Source organism: Schistocerca cancellata, chromosome 2 (assembly GCF_023864275.1).
Source record: "Schistocerca cancellata isolate TAMUIC-IGC-003103 chromosome 2, iqSchCanc2.1, whole genome shotgun sequence".
NCBI lineage: Eukaryota > Metazoa > Arthropoda > Insecta > Orthoptera > Acrididae > Schistocerca > Schistocerca cancellata.
The window spans coordinates 1082088805-1082114212 of record NC_064627.1 but is presented as its reverse complement, the minus strand read 5'-3'; the positions used below and the strand labels follow the sequence as shown (position 1 = coordinate 1082114212).

The 25408-nt window shown below is 42.3% G+C and overlaps 1 protein-coding gene across 1 annotated transcript in view; it reads left to right on the top strand.

The window, feature by feature from the left end:
- The window catches only part of LOC126149760 (uncharacterized), a 53596-nt gene extending 29361 nt beyond the window's left edge, over positions 1 to 24235 (top strand). Inside the window, exons 5-8 of the mRNA XM_049915832.1 lie at positions 1466 to 1588; positions 9816 to 9947; positions 17084 to 17137; positions 23910 to 24235. Of these exons, the coding sequence (XP_049771789.1) occupies positions 1466 to 1588; positions 9816 to 9947; positions 17084 to 17137; positions 23910 to 24055 (455 nt within the window). The 3' untranslated portion in view covers positions 24056 to 24235. The remainder of the gene's footprint in view (positions 1 to 1465; positions 1589 to 9815; positions 9948 to 17083; positions 17138 to 23909) is intronic.
- Positions 24236 to 25408: the final 1173 nt, after the last annotated feature.

Genomic DNA, 25408 nt, shown 5'->3' with positions numbered 1-25408 from the left:
ATTTGAAACAAGGCCCCTGGACTAGACGACATTCCCTCAGAACTATTCAGTTCCTTGGGAGAGTCAGCCACGGCAAAAGTATTCCATCTGGAGTGTAAGCAACATGAGAAGGTGAAATACCATGAGGCTTCTAGGAGGATGTAATAATTCCGATTCCAATGGAAGCAGGTGCTGGCCGTTATGGATATTACAGGACTAACGGTTTAGTAGGTCTTGGTTGCAAAATACCGACATCAATGGAAAAACTGTTAGATGATCAGTTTGAGTTCTGCAGAAATACAGGAACCGCAAAGAATTACCTATCCAAGAGGATAGGTTAAAGTAAGGCTAACCTAGGTTTGATGGAAACATTTTGACAATGTTGACCTGAATACATTCTTTGAAAATCTCAAGCTGGCAGGAAAAAATAAGGGAAGCGGAATGATGTCTACAGCTTGTACAGAGTTAAGAATGAGTCGACTGACATGAAAGGGAAGCAGTAGCTGAGATAGGTGTCAGATGTTATTCAATCTGTCTTAGCAGCAATGTACCGATTATTACACAGACGGAACTGTAAAAATGAGAAACAAAAAACTTTTTGTGCAGAAATCTGAATCACATGAAACAAATTTTCGTGAACTGGGTATAACCTGATGAAGATAAAGATAAGAAATATAATTCCGTCCATGTTAATAACTGGAAGCAGAGTGGGATATATACCGATAACAGCAAAAATACTGTTGTAGATACGAAAAATGCACCATATACAATGATGCATATTGTCACAATAAAAGAGCAAAATTGTAATCTATATTTTTATGCTGTCTCCTTAAACTTGAAGACAGGGTGGATATCTGTCGGCATAAGGGAAAATTTCTTGTTGATAAATGACATAAACGTGCCATAGAATTACTTGGTTTCAAGGAAGGAAATGAGAAAAAGTTTTGCTTCATGGGTTTTTCTTTCCACGCTATTAATACCGTTTATGCCTATATGGTTCAAGCGATTAGTGAGGTATCTGCTGTATACCACTGTTTCATACTGCACTGATCAAATCTGGAGACCTCTCACGGTCTTCAGCAGACCAGAAGTGTGGCAAATGTGTCATTTACGTTGTTGGTAGAATCTACTGCGATAAACACCCTCCAACTAGTTTTTGAAACCATTTTAAAATTCAATATATACTATAGTATGACCGGCTTGCAGCACGCAAACCACAATGCCCAAGACAGAGCTACCAAGAGACTGGTCATCAAGGTGTTTACATGAGGTTACACGGAAGAGATTCACGTTCACCTGATAATGAACTCAACAGAGTAACATTGTGTCCGCTTGCCGCTGTAGTGTCGCTGTGTAAAACGAAAGCATTCAGGAGTTTCGCAACAGTGTACGTATGTAACCAGGAAATGTGATAATTTAGAATAGCCTTATACTCTACCGAGGAATATTCCTGTATCTGTCTGTTAAAATAATATAACTTTTACAGTGAATGATACCGACATTCCTCCGGCCGAGTGTTCATACAAGGGGAAGACATTCCGGGAAGATCAGAGAATAGATGGAACTTACTCTGAGTGCAAGAAATGCGTCTGCCAAAAAGGATTTGACGGTAAGTGACTGCCTTCCATCATGCAGACTTCCATCTGCCTTCATACCGAACGACCCAATATTGATTAAACATACACAGCCAACAAATGAATTCAACAGTGTTGTGTACCGTCGATGTGTCACGTTGATTGTGTTTCGAGCAATACTGCCTACGTATGTTTTCTTCTTCACTGGTAGTCACAATTTCCCCGTAAACAGGTGCGTTTTTAATAAGTGTTACCTCCATACATGTTAATAATTAAATTTACTCTCACATGTGACGAGTATTTGCGCGTCATCTCTGCTTATATCATTTCATAAAACATTAATGTAACCAACTAGCATCGTGTACTTGTGAACAAGTAGGCTAGCTTGGAAAGATCACATCCAAAACCGAAAAGCAAACAGTTAATATTTGCTGTTAGTTATCACTCTTCAGAGATAAATGAGGTTTTTAAAGGGCGTTGTATATTCAAAAGGACAATATTCAATTTTCAACATTTCTTTGCTGTTGGCACGTGACACATGCTAGGCACAGTTCACAGAAATCGTTAACCACTGTGTGACCGATTGTAGAGTCGTCTAGGCACAAACGCGGACGCGTGATATGGCGTGCGCTATCAAGGAGGCGTTGAAAATTGGATATTATCATTTTGAATGGATAACGCACTTTAAAAACATCCAGCATCTCTGAAGAAAGACGAGTTATAGTAAATATTAATTGTATGCTTTCCGTTTTGAATGTGAACATTTTAGGCTAGATTAAACCGAGACTGTTATGAATATCAATTCAAATACACACACACAGTTACTGCCTTGCAGCCCAATGGCTGAGAAACCATAGCAACTGAACAACTTGCATCAGTACTCCACGTTTATGTAAAAAACTTCATTCCTTTATTCAATAATTAATGAGAATTGTTTACTCCAACGAATATCTTGCACGTTACTCTATAGGAAAATGGTGAAAAATAATGGTTGTTTTATACATACATTTTTATTGACCAATATGGATTCGGAATGTGACCTCTTGAAATATTTAAAATGCAGAACATTGTGCAACTCTTTTAAGCCAACATACTCGAAGCTCTACTTCAGAGCAAGAATTGTGATAAGTTAAATACAGTCAGGGTCTAAAAATATAGCGAGTTGTATTTAATTGTTAATGGATTCCCAAAATTTAACCGAATTCTAGCTTTAACGGTTATCTCTTTAATTTGAGTGTCTAATAATGTAGAGAAACGAAATCCAACTATGTGTTTAACTAATGAGGAGCGCCAATTCTTAAATTACAAGATATCCATCTTCCTTTCCGTCTTTCTTCTTAATCTAACGTCGCTTATTATATTGAGTTATCAGACAGAAAATGTATTTCGCATCGTGATGTGATTAAGACCATCTGTTTGCACACTAAACGTACAATGTGCATGCAGTCTTGGTGAATGCATCCAATCTACACAGGACATAATTAATACGTGTTCTGCTGGCGTCGTCAGCTCGGACCGCTCGAGATGGCTATAGCAGCGATAACAAATTCGACTTGCATTTTCAAAGACGAAGGTTCTGATCCCCATCTGTCCAATCAGTCACTTCTATAGAATTCCTAAATCACTTACGGTAAATAAAAGGATGGTTCGTTTGAAAAGGATAACGGCAGATTTCATTCCTGTCCATCTACAATGTGAGTTTAGGCTTCGACTTTAACGATGCCTTCATTCATTGAAGGTTTAACGCTAACTACCCTTTCACCGAGACTGAAATTTTAATCCATAAAATTCCAAAAATATTAAGGCAGGAATACACTGATTGTATTTACGAGGCCGTTCAATAAGCAACGTAACACGTTGGTCTCCGAAATTAAACTGGCTTTATTCAGGATTCCATTACACCATATTGTTACACACTCCTTAGGCTACAGAACGCTATTTTTAACATAATCTCCGTTCAATTCGATGGCCTTACGTCATCATACTGGGAGGACCTGTACGCCAGCATGGTACCACTCTACTTGTCAGAGACAACTTCTTGCCGCATCAGTAACCTCCACACTATCCATGTAATGCTTACCGCACATTGCATACTTCGTTGGGACAAATAGATGGAAGTCGGAAGGTGCGAGATTCTGGCTGTGAGGTGGATGAGGAGGAACAGTCCAATGAAGTTTTGTGAGCTCCTCTCGACTGTGCGGACTTGCGTGAGGCTTTCTTGCTTTGTCACAGGAAAGCAGAAGTACGTTTGCATTTTTTTTGGCGACGAACACGCTGAAGTAGCTTCTTAAAATTCTTGAGGGTAGTGCGACACACTTCAGGGTTGATCGTTCAACCATGAGGGAGGACATCGAACAGAATAAACCCTCGAAGTCCCAGAAGACCGCTGCCACGACTTTACTTGAACTTTCTCTACAGGGGAGAGGTCGTGTGCCTCCGCTCTGTGGATTGCTGTTTTGCTTAAAGTTCGAGGTGATGAGCCCATGGTTCATCGCCTGTTACGATGTACGACAAAAAATTGTCACGATTGGTCTTGTAAGGCGCAATCAATTCTTTCATTACTCTGTATCGTGTTCTGTTAGACGGAGATGAACCCAGCACATTTGACTGCCCATACTGGTGACAGATCCGTCGATCACCCCGAATGAGAGTGTCCGCACGTTCCAACATTGCAGGAGTCACAGCTGCGTGCCGCCGACCGGCACACAGGAAATCGGACAGGTTTCCACGATCTTGTTGCGATGTTGACACACACCTCGCCCAACGACTCACCGTGCCTTTTTTCACCACATTTGTCTCTGTAGACGTTCTGCAGGCGCCTATGAATACCTGCGATCATCTGGTCTTGCGCCAAAAGTCAGTGACAGCTCTGTGCTTACGTCACTGACACCATTTTGAAGGCAACCGTAGAGCCGCCACCAAGCGGAACTTCATAAAACTGTGCGGGCTCAAGCGGGAATACTTCACAATATACCACAACAATTCCCGAATTTTTTTGACCTAAGCTGGCCGAGAAAAAATTATTGCATTATTTATTGAACGACCCTCGTAAAATCAGTGATAAAAATGCCAAGCCTCAAGATATATAAACAGAATATTCTACTAGGTTCGTCTGAAAAGCACGGCGAATGGTCTCAGAAAATAAAGGAGATAAGAGTCACAAACAAAATATCTCTTCCGGCCTTCGAAGTAATCACCAGTAGCGACAACACACTGCTGACTTTGGTTGTAAGGTTGTTGTAAACTGTAAGCAAACGCTGTCCAGAAACTATGCAGCACTAAATGACGTGCTTCTCATCGTCTTTCCCACCTGTCTCGGGTAGAAATTCACGGTCCCTCAACGTCTTGCTGTCGAAACAGACGATCAACATCGTCCTAATCTCGGATTTCCTCAGCCAATGTTTTTCTTCATGGTGGGGAATACGATGAACACCATGCCATCGACTTTCGCTTGATCTCCGGATCCTATCCCTAACAGGAAATCTCATCTCCTGCAACGATGCGGATATTCAACAGCGTGCGACCGCGCTGCTTCCAACGAAAGCGTTCGCTAATATTTCGCTAATATTCTCCAACAGCTTTACAATCAATTTCCGATGTGTGTTGTAGCTAAAGGTGATTATTGTGAAGGCTAGTGAGCGTATTTTGTTTGTAACTCTAGCTTCCTTTATGAGACTATTCGCTGAACGTTCCAGACGTACCTTGTCGGGTGTTGTGTGTGTGTACGTGGAGGGTTGCTAGTCTTAGCAAATATTTTGAATACAGTTACTGTGTTGGAGTCTTTACACTGACGGAAAAAATCGCAACAGCAAAAAGAAAAAATTACTGTAGAACAATGAAATTTCGGGGATACATTTGTCTAGGTAAAATGTTCAAGTGAATGACACTGTAACACGGCAGGCTAATGTAAGCGCGAGAGAAGCCGTTACAAATCTAAAGAGCTGGTACTTTAATAACCGGTGCAACCGCTAGAATATTAAATGCAAGCATGCGAACGTCCATGCACGATGTTTAACAGGTGCCGGATGTCAGTTTGTGGGATGGATTCCTTGCTTGTTGCACTTCATCAGACAATACAGGAGCTTTTACCTGTAGGCTCGGACAAAGCACTACGGAGATGCTTCGGAAACTCAAATGGGAGTCCATGGTGGGAAGGTGACTTTCTTTCTGTTGATAAAATTTTTGCGAATGAAGCTGCAGTCCGTTAATGTCCGATATGTGCTCGATTGGAGACAGGTGATCGAGCAGTCCAAGGCAACGTGTTGGCTTACAACAGTGGTATGTGGGCGCGCGTTATCCTGTTAGAAAATACCCCTGGGAATGCTGTTCATAAATGGCAGCACAACATTCGAATCACCAGACTGATTCACAAATTTGCAGTCAGGGTTCGTCGTACGAAACCTCACCCAAGGTGTGGATTCAGTGTGTCTAGCACACGGACAGGTTGGTTGCAGGCTCCCAGCAGGCCTCCTTCTAACCAAAACACGGCCACCACTGGCACCTAGGCAGATTCAGCTTCCACCGAAAAACACAACGAACCTCCGCTCTGCCTTCCAATGAGCCCTCGCTTGACACTACTGAAGTCGCAAATGGCGCTGGTCTGGGGTCAATGGAATGTACGGTACAGGGTGTCTTGCTCGGAGATGTACTTCAAATATACAATTTGTAATCGTTCGTTCTGTCACTGTGGTTCTAACTGCTGCTCAGATAGCTCCTGCGGATGTAACACAATGCGCCAGAGCCACAATCCGGACACGACGGTCTTCCCTCTCGGTAGTGGCACGTAGTCGTCCGGAAACCGGTCTTCTTGCGACCGTCATTCTCGTGATCACCGCTGACAGCTGTCATGTACAGTGGCAACATTCCCACCAAGTCTCTCTGCAGTATCGCAGAAGGAACATCCAGTTTTTCGTACCTCCATTACACGACTACGTTCAAACTCAGTGAGATGTTCATAGTGGTGACTTTGTCATCTTAAAGCCATTCTGGACTAACATCGACTCACCATACCCAATCTCTAAGATAATTAACGCTCAAGACCGTTACAGTTTGTATTTAAAGCCAACCTGACTTGCATTCTCATAGTGGCGCTGCTAGCGGCATTCTTATGCGAATGGCCAGACGTTTAAATAGATACCATCTTTCAGGTGCAGAAACACGCCTACCAACTTTCGTTTAAGTCGCACAACCCCTTCTTGGAACAATGATTTTTTTCCCGACAGTGTGGACGAAAATTTCAGTATCGCTGAAAAGGAAGTTAGAGACGAACTCGAACCTCGCTTGGGGAAAGGCCGGCGAATGAACTCTGTCGTTTCCTCTTCAAACAAACTGTCCTGGCATTTTCCATAAGTTGTATACGGAATTCAAGGAAATTCCTGGTTGGTCAGATGGGGATTTGAACCGCGTCTTGCCAAATGCAAATCCAGCGTCCCACCGCTCCTATAGCCATCCCGCCCTGTCCGCACTGATGAGGCCAATAGAACTCGTACTGGTTTGGTTCCAAAACGCACGCTCTCTGGACTTATTAATCTTATCAGGATCTCTCTTATATCGATTCCTGAGAATTTAGCTCCACTTTTAATGAAGATTTAGAGTAGTTTAGACACTGTTTTGATCAAATTAGGGGAAGTCTTAAAATGGCTCTAACTCCTTCTTATTTACTTTGAGCTTCTGGTTTACTTCTGCTGTTCGGTTAAGACTGTTTATGCATAAGTTACAGCGACTGTCATTTTCTACTTTCATGTAGGTAGTGTCGTACGCACCTTCCACCTTACGCCACCTTGTCAATTAGTTTGTAAAATTTGAGAGTACCTTACTGCCCGTAATAAATAGAAGCTCTGTTTCATAACGTCCACCAAAACACCTCGTAAACTGTTGGGATTAAATCACCACACACCTGTCCGTTTAATCCACGCCACATGCAGTCTATTGTGTCCTGAACTAATATGTCTTTTATAGTATCTGCTACATAGCGTCTATTGTCCTGAACTAATATGTCTTTTACAGTATCTGCTAGATAGCGTCTGTCTCTAAGATTGGCTGAGATCGCAGGCACTGAACACAAGTACACTCCGGTCTTACGCAAAATAAATATATATAAGTGAGACACAAAAAAGATAAAATATCTACAAATATTATTTATCAAGAGCTGCTGTAACTCTGGGTTGCTATTTGCTACTGAAGAAGCGCATGTAGGTAGATAGCGCAATCTCGTTATACATAAAACGTCTTCCAACAAACTAGTAAATTTTATGCATGTCGATTTATTATTGATAGCAATTTATAATTTTAGAATTCAGGACGTCCTTGTTGGGTAGCTTTCATTATTAAACAGTGCAATCAACAATCAAGCAAATTACCTTTACCTGTAATACGGAATATCAGCACTGAAGACTGTGCAATTACCTACCTTGAATGGCGCAGCTGTAAATAATTTCGACTTCAAGTCGCCTTTATCTGATGGTAGACGCCTCTACTGTTTCACGATACTATCTTCAATAATATGAGTTCACAGCAACAGAAGAACAAAATTCTTCAACCCTTGCCCCTTGTGTCTTTAAATATTGTTAGTTAAATTATAACCGGTAGATCAACAAAGTTTGTCACGTGGCGACTACGTAAAGCCGTGGCATCGAAATTGGCCTAAAAAAATAAATAAATAAATAAATAAATAAAATTCTAATGTGTGTGATATCTTATGAGTCTTAACTGCTAAGGTCATCAGTCCCTAAGCTTACACACTACTTTACCTAAATTATCCTAAGGACAAACACGCACACCCATGCCCGAGGGAAGACTCGAACCTCCGCCGGGATCAGCCGCACAGTCCATGACTGCAGCTCCCAAGACCGCTCGACTAATCCCGCGCGGCTGTCCTCAAAACTCCAAGCGTAAATTTAATTTGAGGTGTATCTGAAGGAGAACTGTTAAAAGGTAAACTGAAAACTGACCTGAAACTATGTAAAACACTTCACTAATATTTGTCTACAGTAGATTAATTGTATCGATGCTCTTCAATAATGTCGGTTGACAGTTGACAGTGTGACTGCAGAGATGTTCGTCCGGCAGCTTCCTACCTGAGACGACTGCAGCAAGATCTCTGGCGCCGACGCTCTGTTGTCTCGCCGATCGCTTGTCCGTCAGAATACACAGTAAATAAAAACTCACTAATCCTAACAGAATACGGGGCAAGGTTAACCGAGTTAATTTAATAGCGAGAACGGAGGTTTCGAAAACAACAGTGGACAATTGGCGAACACCAACACCGACTTGCAGCCCGTCTGTTTATTTTTCGCTTCACCAAAAGTAATTGAGGAGCGCGGCCCTTCCACAGATTCCAATACAGTTTTGAGCGTACCAAACCAGACTATAGTCAGCTCACTGCTCCAAACGAAGACAGTCCGTTTCACCCGTAATATTCAGTTTATCTCGTAGTTGCAACATAACATAGCTCACAATCGCTCCTCAACTGTTCCTTCCTAGCATTATTCACAGATATTAATTTTCCTAAAGAGTCGAAGCTCCTAAAATTACAACAAAATTACATAAACAGAATTAAGATTAGATAATAAGTAAAAACATTGATTATGCGTAATACGTCACATTGGATTTGCATACACAAAATTATTACAGTTTAAAATAAGCAACGTTAACAGATAAAAGGAAAGAAACACAAATGTTCTGCATAATTCCAAACGGTCAGTAGTAGAAGCGTGTTACAGTTCGGGGCCACGACGTTTTGTTGCACGCTGCGGTGTTGCTGTAAATCACTTGTGTCAAATAGCAGTATGGTTTCCTGAACTTAGAAGTATCTCGTCGGGTTTTGACCATTTCTCGTGCGCTTAATTCGGTACGACATCTCGTTGTCCTCGGTATCCACTGCCATTAGTTAGGCAGTTCTAATCCATTATTTCCAAGTTCAGTAAGCCGCTAGTAATGATCGGTTGTATAGTGTAGCAGATTTCTGGAAACTAGACAGTTTATAACTATCCTCAAAAAGGGAAAAGTAATTTCTGCATCTCGGATTCTACGAATAAACATATTTTTCAATTCTGAAGACTCAGCGGTGCTAGGCCTTCCGCCTGAAGTACATGGGAATGTTTTTACTAAAGTAAGCTCTCAGAACAGAGTACTCAAAACAGAATTTGTCTCCAAAGTTAAAGCACAGACATGAAGGTGCTGGTATTGCCAGTAAATATCTTTGAGTTTTCGATGAGTTTTCTAGCGTCATTAAATTCTTAACAAGCTAACGCTCTTTTGCAGGAACCTTGGATGGACCCTGGTGTAAGAAGAACGCCTGTGAGTATTCCCTCTTCCAGAGACCGTCTGAAATTGCAAAATGTGCTCCGATATTCCGTGAGGATGACAACTGTTGTGCTTACAGATTTCACTGCCGTAAGTATTGCAACTTACTTTGCCGTAATTTCCTCTACTAAAAAATTAACGATTAAGTTTCAAAAGCCACTTTATACACGTATGTAAATGAAGTGCATTTTAATATTATTTAGTGATTCACAGAGTGACCGCTGAAAATGTTTCGTGATTGCTTTGATGCGAGAATTTTACTGTACCCAAGCTGAAGCTTTCGAGATCCGTTACTAAACTGCCGTGTTGGCTGTGAGGACGCAAGGCGTTTCGAAGAAGTTGTACTGCAGTCTTGGAATGCCTAGCAACTGCAAATTCTGCTTAGACTCATGGGACATTCCCGTTGCTTTAACTGCGATTCAGACGCTTTCACTAGACCAAATTACTTCCGTGTCCCAACCGGCAACGGACGCTCGACACTCGGCAACAGTTCTAAGTGAAACTCCAGACAGCACATACCACATCCCCCCTCCCCCCCCCCCCCTGCCCAGATTAAGTGGTAGGATGGCCGAGCGGACAGTCCGTCAAAAACTGGACACAGATCAAGCATGAAAACAGGGAGAAGGTGTACCGACGTGTGAAAAAAAAGCAAAATAGGAAAAGCAAACCGTCCAATTTTAAAAAAGTCAGTGTCGAGCAAAGTGTAGGAGCGAAGTGGTCGTGGTTCAGTGATCACGCTGCTGGACTACAAAACGGACAGGCCGTGTTCTGAACACCCATGTGCTGATTATTTATTTCACAATATTATGAACTGTCCGTCCGGTTACTGAAATGTGCGTTCTTTTTCTGTAGTGTTGGCAGTTGTCATACTATAAATTGGTTGTAGAATGTACCGTAAGTCCAGTAGTAAGAATACTTTAACGACGCAAGTAAATGTGAGAGCATGTGCGGTAGCACATAGCATCTCACATAAATGAAAACAACAAATAATCGGGTGTGCACTTAATTACAACAAAGAAATTCAAGAATGAAAACTTCCGAAACGGCGCACTTCAAAAACGTTAAAAACATATGTTTTGACACAGCACAGAGAAACTGTGTGGCTGTGAAACTGTTGCGTTAATTTGGTGCAGGTTGTGTGACAAACTGTTATGTTTACACCATTTCCTTGGGAGTGATCACATTCACATTCGTACAAACACCTAAATCGATCAAGGAGGCATATTCCACTCACCAGGCGCACAAATTAGGTGCACCGGTAAGAGATACCTGTCAAACGACACATGTACTGTCACTAATGCCGTGTATGACACACCAGACGCGTTTTCCGGTGGAGGATTCGGTTGAATTGTCGGCTTGTCATCAAAGGTTTCCTGGTTCTCATTCGAAAGCCACTTCCTTTCCGTTGCTAATAGAGTAGTTGTACAGAATCAGCTTTCATTACAGGTCCCTTCCTTACACCTTGCTATTGCAAACGGACGTTGCACCACGATACAGACACAAATTTGAATACAGCGAAAAAAAAATAGTATTGGTACGAGGGAACTTCGACCACCGTTTGCCCGATTAGTGCCCCAACACAGTCACCACTTTTATAAACCTCATTTTCTTCGTTATTGGTCGTTGCATTTGTTCGAGACGGACGTCACATGATACCCGTTCAAGTTCAAAATTACTCCATTCACTCCGTTTTTATTATGTATTGCACAGTGAACGGCCCTTGGACACTGTCTCTATTCTGCATTTTTTTTTTTTTTTTTTTTTTTTGCACAGTTCAGTACACTTTCTTCCTGTTTTCATGCTTAATCTACACTCCTGGAAATTGAAATAAGAACACCGTGAATTCATTGTCCCAGGAAGGGGAAACTTTATTGACACATTCCTGGGGTCAGATACATCACATGATCACACTGACGGAACCACAGGCACATAGACACAGGCAACAGAGCATGCACAATGTCGGCACTAGTACAGTGTATATCCACCTTTCGCAGCAATGCAGGCTGCTATTCTCCCATGGAGACGATCGTAGAGATGCTGGATGTAGTCCTGTGGAACGGCTTGCCATGCCATTTCCACCTGGCGCCTCAGTTGGACCAGCGTTCGTGCTGGACGTGCAGACCGCGTGAGACGACGCTTCATCCAGTCCCAAACATGCTCAATGGGGGACAGATCCGGAGATCTTGCTGGCCAGGGTAGTTGACTTACACCTTCTAGACGACGTTGGGTGGCACAGGATACATGCAGACGTGCATTGTCCTGTTGGAACAGCAAGTTCCCTTGACGGTCTAGGAATGGTAGAACGATGGGTTCGATGACGGTTTGGATGTACCGTGCACTATTCAGTGTTCCCTCGACGATCACCAGTGGTGTACGGCCAGTGTAGGAGATCGCTCCCCACACCATGATGCCGGGTGTTGGCCCTGTGTGCCTCGGTCGTATGCAGTCCTGATTGTGGCGCTCACCTGCACGGCGCCAAACACGCATACGACCATCATTGGCACCAAGGCAGAAGCGACTCTCATCGCTGAAGACGACACGTCTCCATTCGTCCCTCCATTCACGCCTGTCGCGACACCACTGGAGGCGGGCTGCACGGTGTTGGGGCGTGAGCGGAAGACGGCCTAACGGTGTGCGGGACCGTAGCCCAGCTTCATGGAGACGGTTGCGAATGGTCCTCGCCGATACCCCTGGAGCAACAGTGTCCCTAATTTGCTGGGAAGTGGCGGTGCGGTCCCCTACGGCACTGCGTAGGACCCTACGGTCTTGGCGTGCATCCGTGCGTCGCTGCGGTCCGGTCCCAGGTCGACGGGCACGTGCACCTTCCGCCGACCACTGGCGACAACATCGATGTACCGTGGAGACCTCACGCCCCACGTGTTGAGCAATTCGGCGGTACGTCCACCCGGCCTCCCGCATGCCCACTATACGCCCTCGCTCAAAGTCCGTCAAATGCACATACGGTTCACGTCCACGCTGTCGCGGCATGCTACCAGTGTTAAAGACTGCGATGGAGCTCCGTATGCCACGGCAAACTGGCTGACACTGACGGCGGCGGTGCACAAATGCTGCGCAGCTAGCGCCATTCGACGGCCAACACCGCGGTTCCTGGTGTGTCCGCTGTGCCGTGCGTGTGATCATTGCTTGTACAGCCCTCTCGCAGTGTCCGGAGCAAGTATGGTGGGTCTGACACACCGGTGTCAATGTGTTCTTTTTTCCATTTCCAGGAGTGTATGTTCAGTTTTTGAAGGTCTGTTCAGTGGCCCATCTGACCACTAAATCGGAGGTAGAACGAAGGGGAGGTTCCCTTGTGAGGAATTCGTTTGTAATTCCGCAGCAACAACTGGCGTTAGCGATTTTACTAAGAGCCGAAAACCCGGAAGTTCATAAATAGGAGAGTATGGCGGCAAAATCCCTGGTTCTTCTGGCAAAATCCCTGGTTCTTCTTCTGTTTGTTGGGTAATTAGTGGACTCAATCATTTCTGCAGTACTATTTGCATTAAAGTAATACTACAGAACACGCTCATACCAGGGCAAACAGCAACGCCGAAGAAACCTGTCACCACGATCTTTCACCCTACTGCGGGGATGCCTCAAGGCTCTGTCCTGTCCTTCCTCCTTTGCAGCAAGTCACCTCAGACATTCAGAAATCATCACCTCCCACCGATCTCCTGCGGTATACCGACAGCACCGCCTACCTAGCTACGCACCACACCTTCTGATTCTCCCACGCTTCCCTCCAACGCCACTTGTGTCTCCCGGTCGAGCAAGTGGGAAATGCAAGTCACTCCAAGGAAAAGCCAAGTTACTGTCTTTAGTCGCGCATCTCTGTGATTCTATCGTTCAGTTTTCCACCTCTCCCTCTACAACCAACCCAATTCTTTGCCTAACGTATAATTTAGAACTACATTCTGATATAAAACTCACATGGATTGCATATCTCCTTGCAGTAGAACACAACGGCCGAAACCTGCTACAACTTCTAACTACTTGGGACCCACATCATTCTATCATTACCCTCACCTATAAATCCCTCATCCAGCCCATACTAACAATTTCAAAACTACCTGGGAGTCTGCCTCCCCTAAATTGTACAAATCCCTTCAAACCATGGAATGATACTCCACCTTGTCTTCCAATTGCCCCAGACTTCCCCAACGCGCATCCTACGCCAACTTCCACAACCTCTCATGTCGGAGCGCCTTCTCACCCACTACATAAATCGTAAAGCCCATTCTCAGCACTCAGTATTCTATGAACTAATCACCAATACAGGTATTCTGCAGCAACACTAAATACATATACCAGCTTGCACGCACCTTCAGACATTACCCGTTCTCTCCCGCAGGAATTTCAAACAACTCTCAGTACCAGACCTAGTCACACCGCTGCACGTCACACCTTCCTACCATTTTCTTGAAAACGAACAGATGACACACCCTTACTGTGGGACGCATGCCGCGATATTTGCTACGCTAACAGGTGTCCACACGATTTTGTTTTACGGAAAAATCCTGGGAAAACACATTAGGTCAGCAGACAGGGGAAAATGGGTTGCAGAAGATCTACAAGACGCTGTGAGACTAGTCAAAGAGCAAGGTATAACTAAAAGGAAAGCAGCTCGAATGAAAAATATACGAGAACGAACATTAAGGAGGAGAATTGCTAAGCACAATTTCAAGAAAAAAAAAGATGTGGACTATTATCATACTTGGGTGAAGATGCACAAAGGAAATTAGTTGCCCATGTAAAGAAATTACAAACATATAGCTCTGCTTCCAAATCATCAGATATCAGGCAAATTGCTTTCGATTTATCTGATCATATGGGATTGAAAAATAAATTCAATCAAGAAACGAAACGTGTAGGGGATGATTCGCAATTCTCATTTTTACATAGAAAGCAATGCAGGCTTAAGTGTAAGAAAAGCACAAGAAGTGTATGTTGCCAGAGCGACTGGAGTGAAAAGAGACGATGTCAGTTCTTACTTTGATCTATTACCAAAACCATTGTGAGAAAACGGAGTTTGGATAAACCATGTAGTATCTAGCACGTAGACGAAACTCATCTACAACTAAACAATTAACGTGGGAAGATTGTGGCGGCAAAAGGAGGCAGGTATGTCCATGCTATTACTTCTGCTGAAAATGGAGAGACAATAACACTTATTGACTGCTCTAACGGCGAGAGAAATTTCTTACCACTTTACTGAATTTGCAAAGGGGTAAATAAAAAACAAGACGCTGAAGACAGCATGCCTCCAGGATCAAATGTTGTTATGCGAAGAGGATCCGCTTATGTCAACACTGATATTCTGATGCATTTGTTCAAAAACAATTTTCTTCCTAGAAAGGCACCTGGCCCTGCTATACTTCTGCCAGATGGTCATGATGCCCCTCATATTAATTCTGTCATCCTCTTTGGTCCAGCTGTTGGAAACAAAGTGTCGGTAGTTTGTTTGCCTAGCCATACTTTTTACAGTCACTAGGCGATAAAATATTACTATAAAGAGACTTTTCATTCACGGATTGTATCTAAAGCAACGAAAAGCGGAAGAATTACAAGTCAGCAGTATGGAGAGTTGCTCCTGAGAGCATAGACTCGTTCTGCAATTGTCCAGTTTGGTTTATCCGGATTCAGAGTTACTGGAATTATTCCGCTTGATAGAGCAGTAATTCCTAACCATGCCAAGGTTTCAGACTTTAATAATATTGAGGCTGAATTGCCAACTATCGAAGATGTCTCTAATGATTTGACTCCAGATCATCCATCAACATCAACGTCTGAAACAAACTTGTTCACAGGACACTTTTCTACTTGCAAACATTGCACAAATTTGGCTACTGTTCGATCAACTGCACACGGCAACTGCAGTGTAAATGACAGCCACTCCTCATGTAGAAACTCCATATCAAAATTGCTGGAACAGATTTCACCTCTTCCTGCACTACCTCAGAGAAATAAATTCAAAAGAAAACGGTCAGTAATGAACGTAAGATGCGACGAGTTAATAGCAGCAGAAAGAAAAAAAAATCGCTGAAGAAAAGAAGACAGAGAAAGCTTGCGCACAGAAAAGTGTAGCAGCTAAAAGAAGAAAAATCCCCAAAACCAGAGGAAGAAGAGGATGATAATATTTCCCTACACGATAGTTCCTCTGATGAATTAAATTTTGAAAAAAGGAAAACGAATGAGTAGACTGTCTTGAATTTTATCAAGAAGCGTCGTCTGACACTGATTGGATTCAACATGTAGGATGCTCTAGATGGCTTTATGTCTTTTGGAATCGGTCCCCTGTCCCACCCTTCTGCGGCATCTTGCCCGTCATTTAATATTTTCCTTAAATTTACATGCCACTGTATATCATGACAATGTTCCTTTTGTTACAAAGGTTTTTCTAATACGATAATTTCTGTCACAATATACGCTGTTCAAACCATCAATCTTGCCAAAGTTTATTGCGATTGAAGTGTATGTATATTGATAAAAATAAATTCGAAAAAAATATACGGCATCTGTCCCGCCTTTACCTTACACTCAGCTGCTGTTCGGGGTACTGTTGCGTACGTAAAATGAATGTGACAAACATGTATCCAACCTTTTCCATAAGATACATACAAGAAAATATACTTACGACCTGGAACCTATGTCGTACGATGATAAAGTTTTGTAAAAAATAAAGCGAAAACTTTTGTATTAAACATTTACTGAATTTTCCGTCGGTGCTTGACAGAATACTTACAAAAGCGACAAAATATTTACGTAGGATGCATAAGAAAAATATTAAAATAATTACATTAATAAAAAGGGGGGTAAACGAAGAAAGTTTTCAAGTGGAGATACATATAACAAATGGTGAGAAATGAAATGAATTTTAGTACTTGGTTGGAATCTTCCTGCTTTTTTTTTTTTTTGACTGAATGTAAAAATTCACTTTGTACGTTATATGGATGGTTCTCTGCTAGAAGACTATCAGCAAAGGTCCAATATTTCTTCTGGAAATTAAATCTGTGTAAGTCGCGCACACTATGTCTGTGTTTGTGACATTCAGTTGTCACCTGAAGATGGATTGAGAAGCCGAAAGCCGCTTGGTGATAAAACAAATAAAATTTTGTAGAACATTAGGAAGTGTTTCCTCTTTCATATTCTTTTTCATTTAGTATGTAAAATGTAGAATTTTTCGGGCGCAACAACGGATTGAATTTATCATTGGATCTTCTTTCTTACAGCTTCAGCAGACGATAACGTGGTGAGAAGCTCAGAATCTACAACAGAGAATCAAGGTCAGTCAGTCTCTTTTTAAAATTTGCTATAATGCTTCGAGTTGCACTTACATATTACTTCACGTTGCTGTCTTAGCGTAATACAATTGGTCTTCGCCAACAATCACTAACTGCCAAATTCAGTAGCCAACGTTGTAGATTTAAAACTATCTCTTTGTTAAGATACCAGTTGTAACGTCAAGCAACTGCTACGTTAGTAAGTGATTATCTCGAAACAACGATTCTGGTACCATTCGGAGGTTGCCTTTGTAACCGCTTCCATGGGAAACAAAAATTTGGTTTTCATATCACACGTAATTATTAACCAAAATTAAAAGTTTAGAATACTGACATGTCATTAAGAGGTGTAATCTCACGTTGGAAGTTTAACACAATAAGTCAAGTATTGCAGTTAGAAACTGTGCGTTCGTTTTGAGGCAGCGTAAATGACAGCGCACAATTACCGCGACTTTATTCATCCAGTTTCTGGACAATGAGAGTACTTAGCGACATTCAGTAAACTCTTGACATAATTTGAAACATTTAAGAAACTATTCCTCGCTGAAACCCTCCATAAAACGATAGAAAGGAAAAAAAAACCTTATCGCCTACCACACTTTCGTTGTTAGCGCAGTAAATCTTCATTGTCAGGCATGACGTTTTAACTGATTGCTTCCTTACAACCAAGTCCATTCGTAAGGTATTTCGCAGACAGTATTCACATATTCCATTGAATTTATCTGCGAAATTATATCATTATACGACACATAGTTCAGGAGATACAACATCAGAAACATTAAGATGCGTGAAAAAACTGACTTTTGCTTAAAATGGAGCGTAAATTTTTCGTATTGTATGCATTCAGTGGTTCATAATCAGAGCACTTAGCGACTTCCTAGCAACTTTAAGCATAATTTAAAACTTTCCTAATCTGTTTCTAAACTTTTTCTCGCTTACATAATTAACATCAAATATTTAATATACTGAGTCATTTGTAAAATAATCAGAGGTTTGAACAGGGGTTCGATTCTGTAAACCAATCGAGGGTTTAGCGGTTAATTAGGTTCCACTAATAACCCGTCCTCCTGCTGAGATTTTCGGTTTTTATTTTCACGCTCTGCGTCTCTCTAAGGACATTCTGAGCCTTCGTAAGAATATTAAATGATAAACAGTTCGCCCATGGACCGTGCAAAAGGGTCTACAGTATTGTTCTAGACTCTGAGGCACTGAGAGATTTCTGAGCATTCCCTTTTTAGTGACATACACTGTTTAAACATGTACGCAAGATAACTGGGTAATGGACGCTGCCATCTGTTGAGGAGTACCTGACGTGAATGAGAGACGATGACGACCCCATCAAAGAGACGCAGTACAAGATGGGAAAAGTGGCCTCCTATATTAGCAACCGTACATCGTTAGCCTTAAGCGGCTTAGAGGACGTTCGCGCGAAACCTGTATCTGCATGTCTGGACGGGGGATTTTAAATGGCGCGTCCTCCGCGCCACGTGGCTCGGTTACAACTCCGTTATTACACAGTCAACACACGTGATTGATTCAGACGGGCTACTGATAGGTAATTGAGTGTTTCATAAAATTTCCGACGTGCAGCTGCATAAATTTCACTTCTTCTTCTAATATTTTGGCTGTATACTGTCCAGCCATCGTCTCAGTGAACCGACGTGACCAACGCTGCAGCACTTGCTCCATCCCTTTAAACCCGCGGACCGCGCCACTGCGCATGTGGCCACTGATACACAGGGCGCCAGAGACGTTGATTGGCGACAAAGAGGTACAACAGATGTATGAAATTAGATCTATAGCTGCATGGTCAATCCACATTGTGACATCGATGTTTCACTGCGAGCTGCACAGTTGCGTCATCTTTGTGAATTTATTACAGTAAGTGCCGGATTTCATGATTTTTTCAAGCTGAAGCCGCTGTCCCTATTAATTAAATTCGACGCCAACGGAATTAAAGTTGCTTCTTTTACTACTGAGTCGCAGAATGCTGAAGTCGAGGCTAAAATTTCTACGCTATTGTACACCGTAGAGTGCCCAGTGTCAATACAATGCTCTACCACCGCCGATTTATTAGGTTGTAAGGGCCGGGTGTAGCTGCGGTGCTCTGTGCATCCGTCATGGACTGTATGCGTCGTCTGTCTGATGTATGAACGGCCACACTCACAGAGGATCTTGTAAATCGCAAGCTTACCAAGCATCAAATCATGCTTAACGTAACCCAGGATCGCTTCTGTCTTCGGTGGAGGGTGAAAGCTACTTTCACTTGGGTTTGCTGAGGATCCGACCTATTTTTGGCGATAGACTTCCGACGTATGGCACAAAAGCCATTGATGTAGAACTTTCCGTGACTCTGCAGTCCTTACGTCCGCTGTCGGTTTCATTCAGTGTGCCTTACGTATCTGCTGAGGAGAATATCTGTTGGCTTGGAAAACCCTTCTCAAGTGTAGAAGCTCGTCCTCCAGATTGCTCTCGTCAGCAGGCTGAATGGTACACAGCCGAAATATTACAAGAAGAAGTGAAATTTATGCGGCTGCACGCCCGAAATTTTGTGGAACAACCACTGCGCCTAGGAAATATGAAGATGCACATGAAGCAACTGAGTGTGTGCTGAGGGGACGTAATCACATCTGAATATTACGTGGTTACCTCTCGTGATGGCGTCATTATATATGTGCGTCAGGTTCTGAGTATTTACATGTAGTTTACATGGGGGCTTAATTAAATTTTTTGTTTATGCCCATATTTTTACTGTCTGTCCGGTTACGCAGTCTCGTAACCGGTTGGCCCTGACCAGTATTAGTACGCAATCTGACTCCATTGAATAACAACAAAGAATGAAACAAAACTTCCGTTAACACAATTAATTAATTAAGTCCCCAGCAACTATAAAACCTACGAAACAACAAAACACAAGTGTAGCTGTTCTGTGTGTGCAAGTATGATTCAACGTATACATCTGGCACGGTTCTTCCTCAATAAGACCAGATATTTTAAATACCATTTACACTGAATTAATTAAATAAAACTGAAATACTATAATTGCACATAGAAACCAGAAATACAGTCTAATACAAGAACACGAGCCAGATGCTTTGTTGACTGAACCTGTGACCAAGAGGCATTATTGTTTAAGACAATGAAATAAATAAAAAAAGGAATTTTTTTACCTTCATATATATTGACGAAAAGCACATTACAGCATCCCTAATCCAACAACATCTGGTGTCTAGCCCATCAAAACAATATGTCAATATCTGAACCAGCACTCTCCATGACGACTTCACGACAAGCACTCCTACCACCGCTTCTGAACAACTACTCTCCACGACGCCTTCACGACAAGAACTGCCAGTGGAGGCGGGTGAATAATACTCTTTGGCGCAATCTCTGGCGCTGTGGCTCAGTGTAGCCACCTTTCAAGTTGTTATTTACCTCCGCAGACGAAATATGGGGTCATCCTCTGACCAGACTAACCACTCTCCATTATATCTTCTCCAAAAACGTTTCCTAATGACACCATTCTGTATGCTATCTGAATTTTCTGGTACCATATTGATATCGTGTAGGTTATGGAAGAAGATGGCCCTGTCGTGAGACAGGGAACTCGTACCGTGTTGGACTGAGGCTCAAATACCAGCCCAGCCATCAAGATGTAGGTGAACCGCGATTGCTCTGACTCTCTTTAGACAAATGCAGGGATGGTTCCAGTGAAAGGGCGTGGCCCATTTTCTTCCTCGTCCTTCCACAATCCGAGCATATGCTCCGTCGCTAATAACCTCCTAATCAACGGTACGTTAAGGAAAAAAAATTCTCCTTCCTTCGCTCCTATAATTTATTCTCAACGAATGTTTCAGGTTGTGTATCGTTGGCTAAAACGGTATGTAATGTAAAACAATTAGTGACGCATGCTGTGGAGGGCTGATATTTGTGGACACAGTAAAATGTCGGTCCCATTTGCTTGGAGAAAGCGTGTGAAAACATTTGTAGATTTAGAAAACTCAGAGAGCCTTCCTCTTCGGAAAAGACTTTCGTTCACCGCAGAAGTTATTTGTGCTAACAGAGGATACCTTTGAGCTCGAACGCTCGGAATAGCACGAAACACTCGATCATAAGAAAACAATGATCTAGGTCATTTCCATGCACAAGTTGCATTCTAGCATGAGTGACAAATTAATAGAGAGACACAAAGTAGTATGATAACAATATCGTAGGCGGAAATTGTAAATAATTCAGTGACGTCAGTGTATGATTACATTTTCAATCCACAGTGTCAAAAATCCTGTGCTTAAAGTAATTATAATAGCGCAAAAGAGACATATCCAACACACCTGGTAGTGGTTATATTGGTCACCGTTGCGGGATTTTGACGAAGTGGATAAAACAAGTGGGAGAGAACATTGTTCACCCTTCAATTGCTTTCGAATTCAAGCAATCCAAGATCAAAAGCCACACTAATTATATTTTTAAACTATGGTATGGGTATGTCAATGTCATAACATGCCTTTCGCCAAGCATAGTGAAACATAGCAGTATATTTTGGCGCAGAAAATTGATTGTAAATCACGGAGTGGAGTTGATGAAATAACAATCATGTTTTCACTTGTGGTTAGCTACATTGTAGTTTTACAAAATCAGCACTCAGTTTATACATATTGCCGAAAGAAGTAAACATCAAAGGGTTGGCAATATTTTGTTGTTTTCGGTGGCAACATATTCAGCATAACATTTATGTTTGAAAAACTTGCGTGATCTGTATGGCGTGGTCGAAATCACACAGCAATAAGTTCTTTTAACTTGTTACATGTTCCGCAAGGACTGAAGTTAGGAAACGTTTCATGTGTTCATTATTCATTTTTACACTTTTGCTTGCCTCCCCATGAATGTTTCGTGGGCAAGTTGTTTCAAGTTTGTTTGAAATATATGGGCCGGAAGTCCGTTGTGCCTTTTGAAAAACGATTTAGAGCTTGTTTGCTAGTCTGCCGGTCAGTGTTAAAGCCATGTTAATTGTGTAACTGTGGGTAGAGCTATGTACAGACTTCAACACACTAACTGTAGTTTTCCGTCCTCTGTGAGACGATGTTGGTGATGAAGACATTTCGTGGTAGAATTGACTCTGGTCACTTTTCTGTGCATTTTCTTTCTCCACACCCTGTTCTGCGTCCACAAACTGTTGTGCATTGTAACGTACACTATTCGCGTCTTCTATGCCCTTAGGCGTGACAAATGCAGCTATGTGTCTGGATGAAATGTCATATACAGCCTTAAGACTGCCGATAAAAGAAATCGAAGCTTTGAAAATATCTGAGTCATCAATTTTAGACAGTCCTAGTGCCCACATTTGCAGATGCCGATAGTGAACTGCAGATCGATACGACCTCGCATTATCAAACTGCGATGTTTCATGCTCTTTTATAGTTTATAATGGTGGCAGTCTGTTTCCTTCTAAACTAGCTGCTGCTCGCCTTTTGCTAGGCGTGTAATTTAGGATTGATCCACTATTTGATTTACTTTTAATGCACTCATAGCGCCTGCTTTGTTTGCTACTGGAATTGAAGGCACGATTCTAATAGAATAGGCCTCGACTATTTGGGTGGAGACAGTTCGTACTCACTTCGACTGGACTGTTCCTTTCGCTCTGGAGATGTACGTCGTGTACTGTTTGAACAGCTCCCTTCAGGTTGAGATTCTTCCTGTTCTTCGAAATCAGTATATCTATTCAGCGTAACGTGATTTATTTCTGTGGCGTCCCCATTATAATACCTGATTTATTACGTTGTATAATATCCCGATTTCAATTCCACATTCACCACGGCCAAAGTTTTTCCGTAATATTTGGACCGCATTCTTAGGATTAATTCTCTTCATGATACCCCCCGGACAAAGTTTGCACAGTAAACCGCACACTCCTGTTGTTTTTATGACTGAGTGTTAACATAAGCACGGTTTTGTGGGATTCCGAGCGTACTATGCTAAAGGTGTCCCTTGTAACTATTGCATAAAAGCTGGATTAGGAATGTTATTCACATTAGATGGATTTATAGCAAATGGATAAAAAAAATGGTTCAAATGGTTCTGAGCACTATGGGACTCAACTTCTGAGGTCATTAGTCCCCTAGAACTTAGAACTAGTTAAACCTAACTAACCTAAGGACATCACACTCATCCATGCCCGAGGCAGGATTCGAACCTGCGACCGTAGCGGTCTCGCGGTTCCAGACTGCAGCGCCTAGAACCGCACGGCCACTTCGGCCGGCGCAAATGGATAATTATTAGAGGCAGTACAGTGGTACCTTTTACATGTTGCTTTCGATACTGAACGTCCCTTGGGCACTTTTTACCTCTATTAGTGTATGGTAGGCTGTCGCAGAAACTGTCCTAGACGATTTCACTGATTCTTACCTCTTGGTATGAAATCATACGTTTAAATTTTACTGTATTCACTGACGAATCAGTTTGAGTTTTGCAGTTTCTGCACGAGCAGACGCACTAGATAGAAGCAATTTATTTCATATCTTTGTGACCAACACACAAGAAAGTCACTAATTTACAGAAACAACTGAATATCAGTCGCACCTCCATCACCAGTGTAGACACGTTCATCGCCCATTATGCGTTGGTATTAAGTATTTCGTGTTCTTGATGATGTCTGAAGTGCTATCTTTATTTGTGCATGCGTGCGTGTCTTTGTGTGTGTGTGTGTGTGTGCGACTGGAACAACTATGCACGTATGAATGGTAAACAATAATACACACTCCTCTCCGTTACATTGCAGGTGACCAGTGCTCTTTCGGAGAGCACGAACTGAACATCGGCGACGAGCTACTTGTTGGCACTGACGGCTGCGTCAAATGCAGATGCGACGTTCCTCCATTCATAACTTGCACGCAGCGTCCTGAATGCGGAGGTTTCTTCCTTTGATACCTTGTACGCAGTGACCAGATCCTGAATGGGACGCAGAAGGTTTTAGTGTTTCGTTTTTACACGTGTGTAAACGAGAGTATGAATTACATGTCATATTTCGAAGAAAAATGTTAAACAATGAAATGTAATTACTGTGACAAGAAAAGTGAACTAATAAATCGTAAATGAAGTACTATATTCCCCTGTCTCAATACCACAGTGACAAAGTCATACAAGACTATACAGGTTTAGTAAATTAACTATAATTTATAGTTCTTCGAAATGGCTATGTTTGTAAACAGATAAATCAGGAGCACTTCTTCTAGCGACCGTATATTCTGCATTGACTAACTGAACTATTTTTGTACAGGCTATCCATTGTGGTGATTACTTGGAATGCGCACATTGCTCTCTGACGTGGTTTACCTTTCCTTCCTCCAAAATATGCATCAGATGCAGCGTGATAACGTGGGCAATTGTGGTTGGTGCTAGTGGAGTTTGGTGTTACATTGGTGGTATTGTGGACCAGACTGGCAACAACTTGAAGTCCAACCCAGAGCTGTCACTTAGTCTACTGCGTGTAGCCATTTGCAGGGATATTAAGCGGAACGATCACAGCCGCTGACCTGTAGTTAAAGCGGGCGGCAGACCTCCGTTCTCCATAAGGATACTGGGAGATTCTGTCTTTTGCATACTGACTGCAAAGCTCTTGTACGTACCACCATAAAATTTCTAAGTGTGTGGGACCTGAATCAAATGGGGGCAACGAGGGTTATAAAGGATGTCGACAAAGAGTGATGGCATGAACCGTCAGATTTGCTTGACTCATTGATGAATGTCCCAGAAATGTTGAAAAACATGTATCGGCAGACTCTTGAAGATAGCCACTTGAAGATAGGCACCAGTTGTCCTACGAAGGTCTACTTACAAAGTTTGAAGATCCAGAATTACTTCGTGATGACTGGGTGTTGTGTGATGTCCTTAGGTTAGTTAGGTTTAAGTAGTTCTAAGTTCTAGGGGACTGATGACCATAGATGTTAAGTCCCATAGTGCTCAAAGCCATTTGAACCATTTGAACCAGAATTACTTGACGAAACTAGAAGTGTTCTTCATTCCCCTACATTTCGTTCCCGTGATGGTCGTGAAGGCAACATTAGACCAAAGACAGCACGTACATTTAAGATGCCATTCTTCACAAGTTCAATACTCGATTGTGACTGGAAGAAATTCTAACATGTGATAGGATGCATTGTACCCTCTTCCGTCCACTATACTGCGGTTCGCTATGTTTTTATGGATACGTAGATGTAGAGAAGGGATCATAGAAGTTTACGCCCCTCCTCCGTCCCCCCATTTGATTAAGGGAACGCA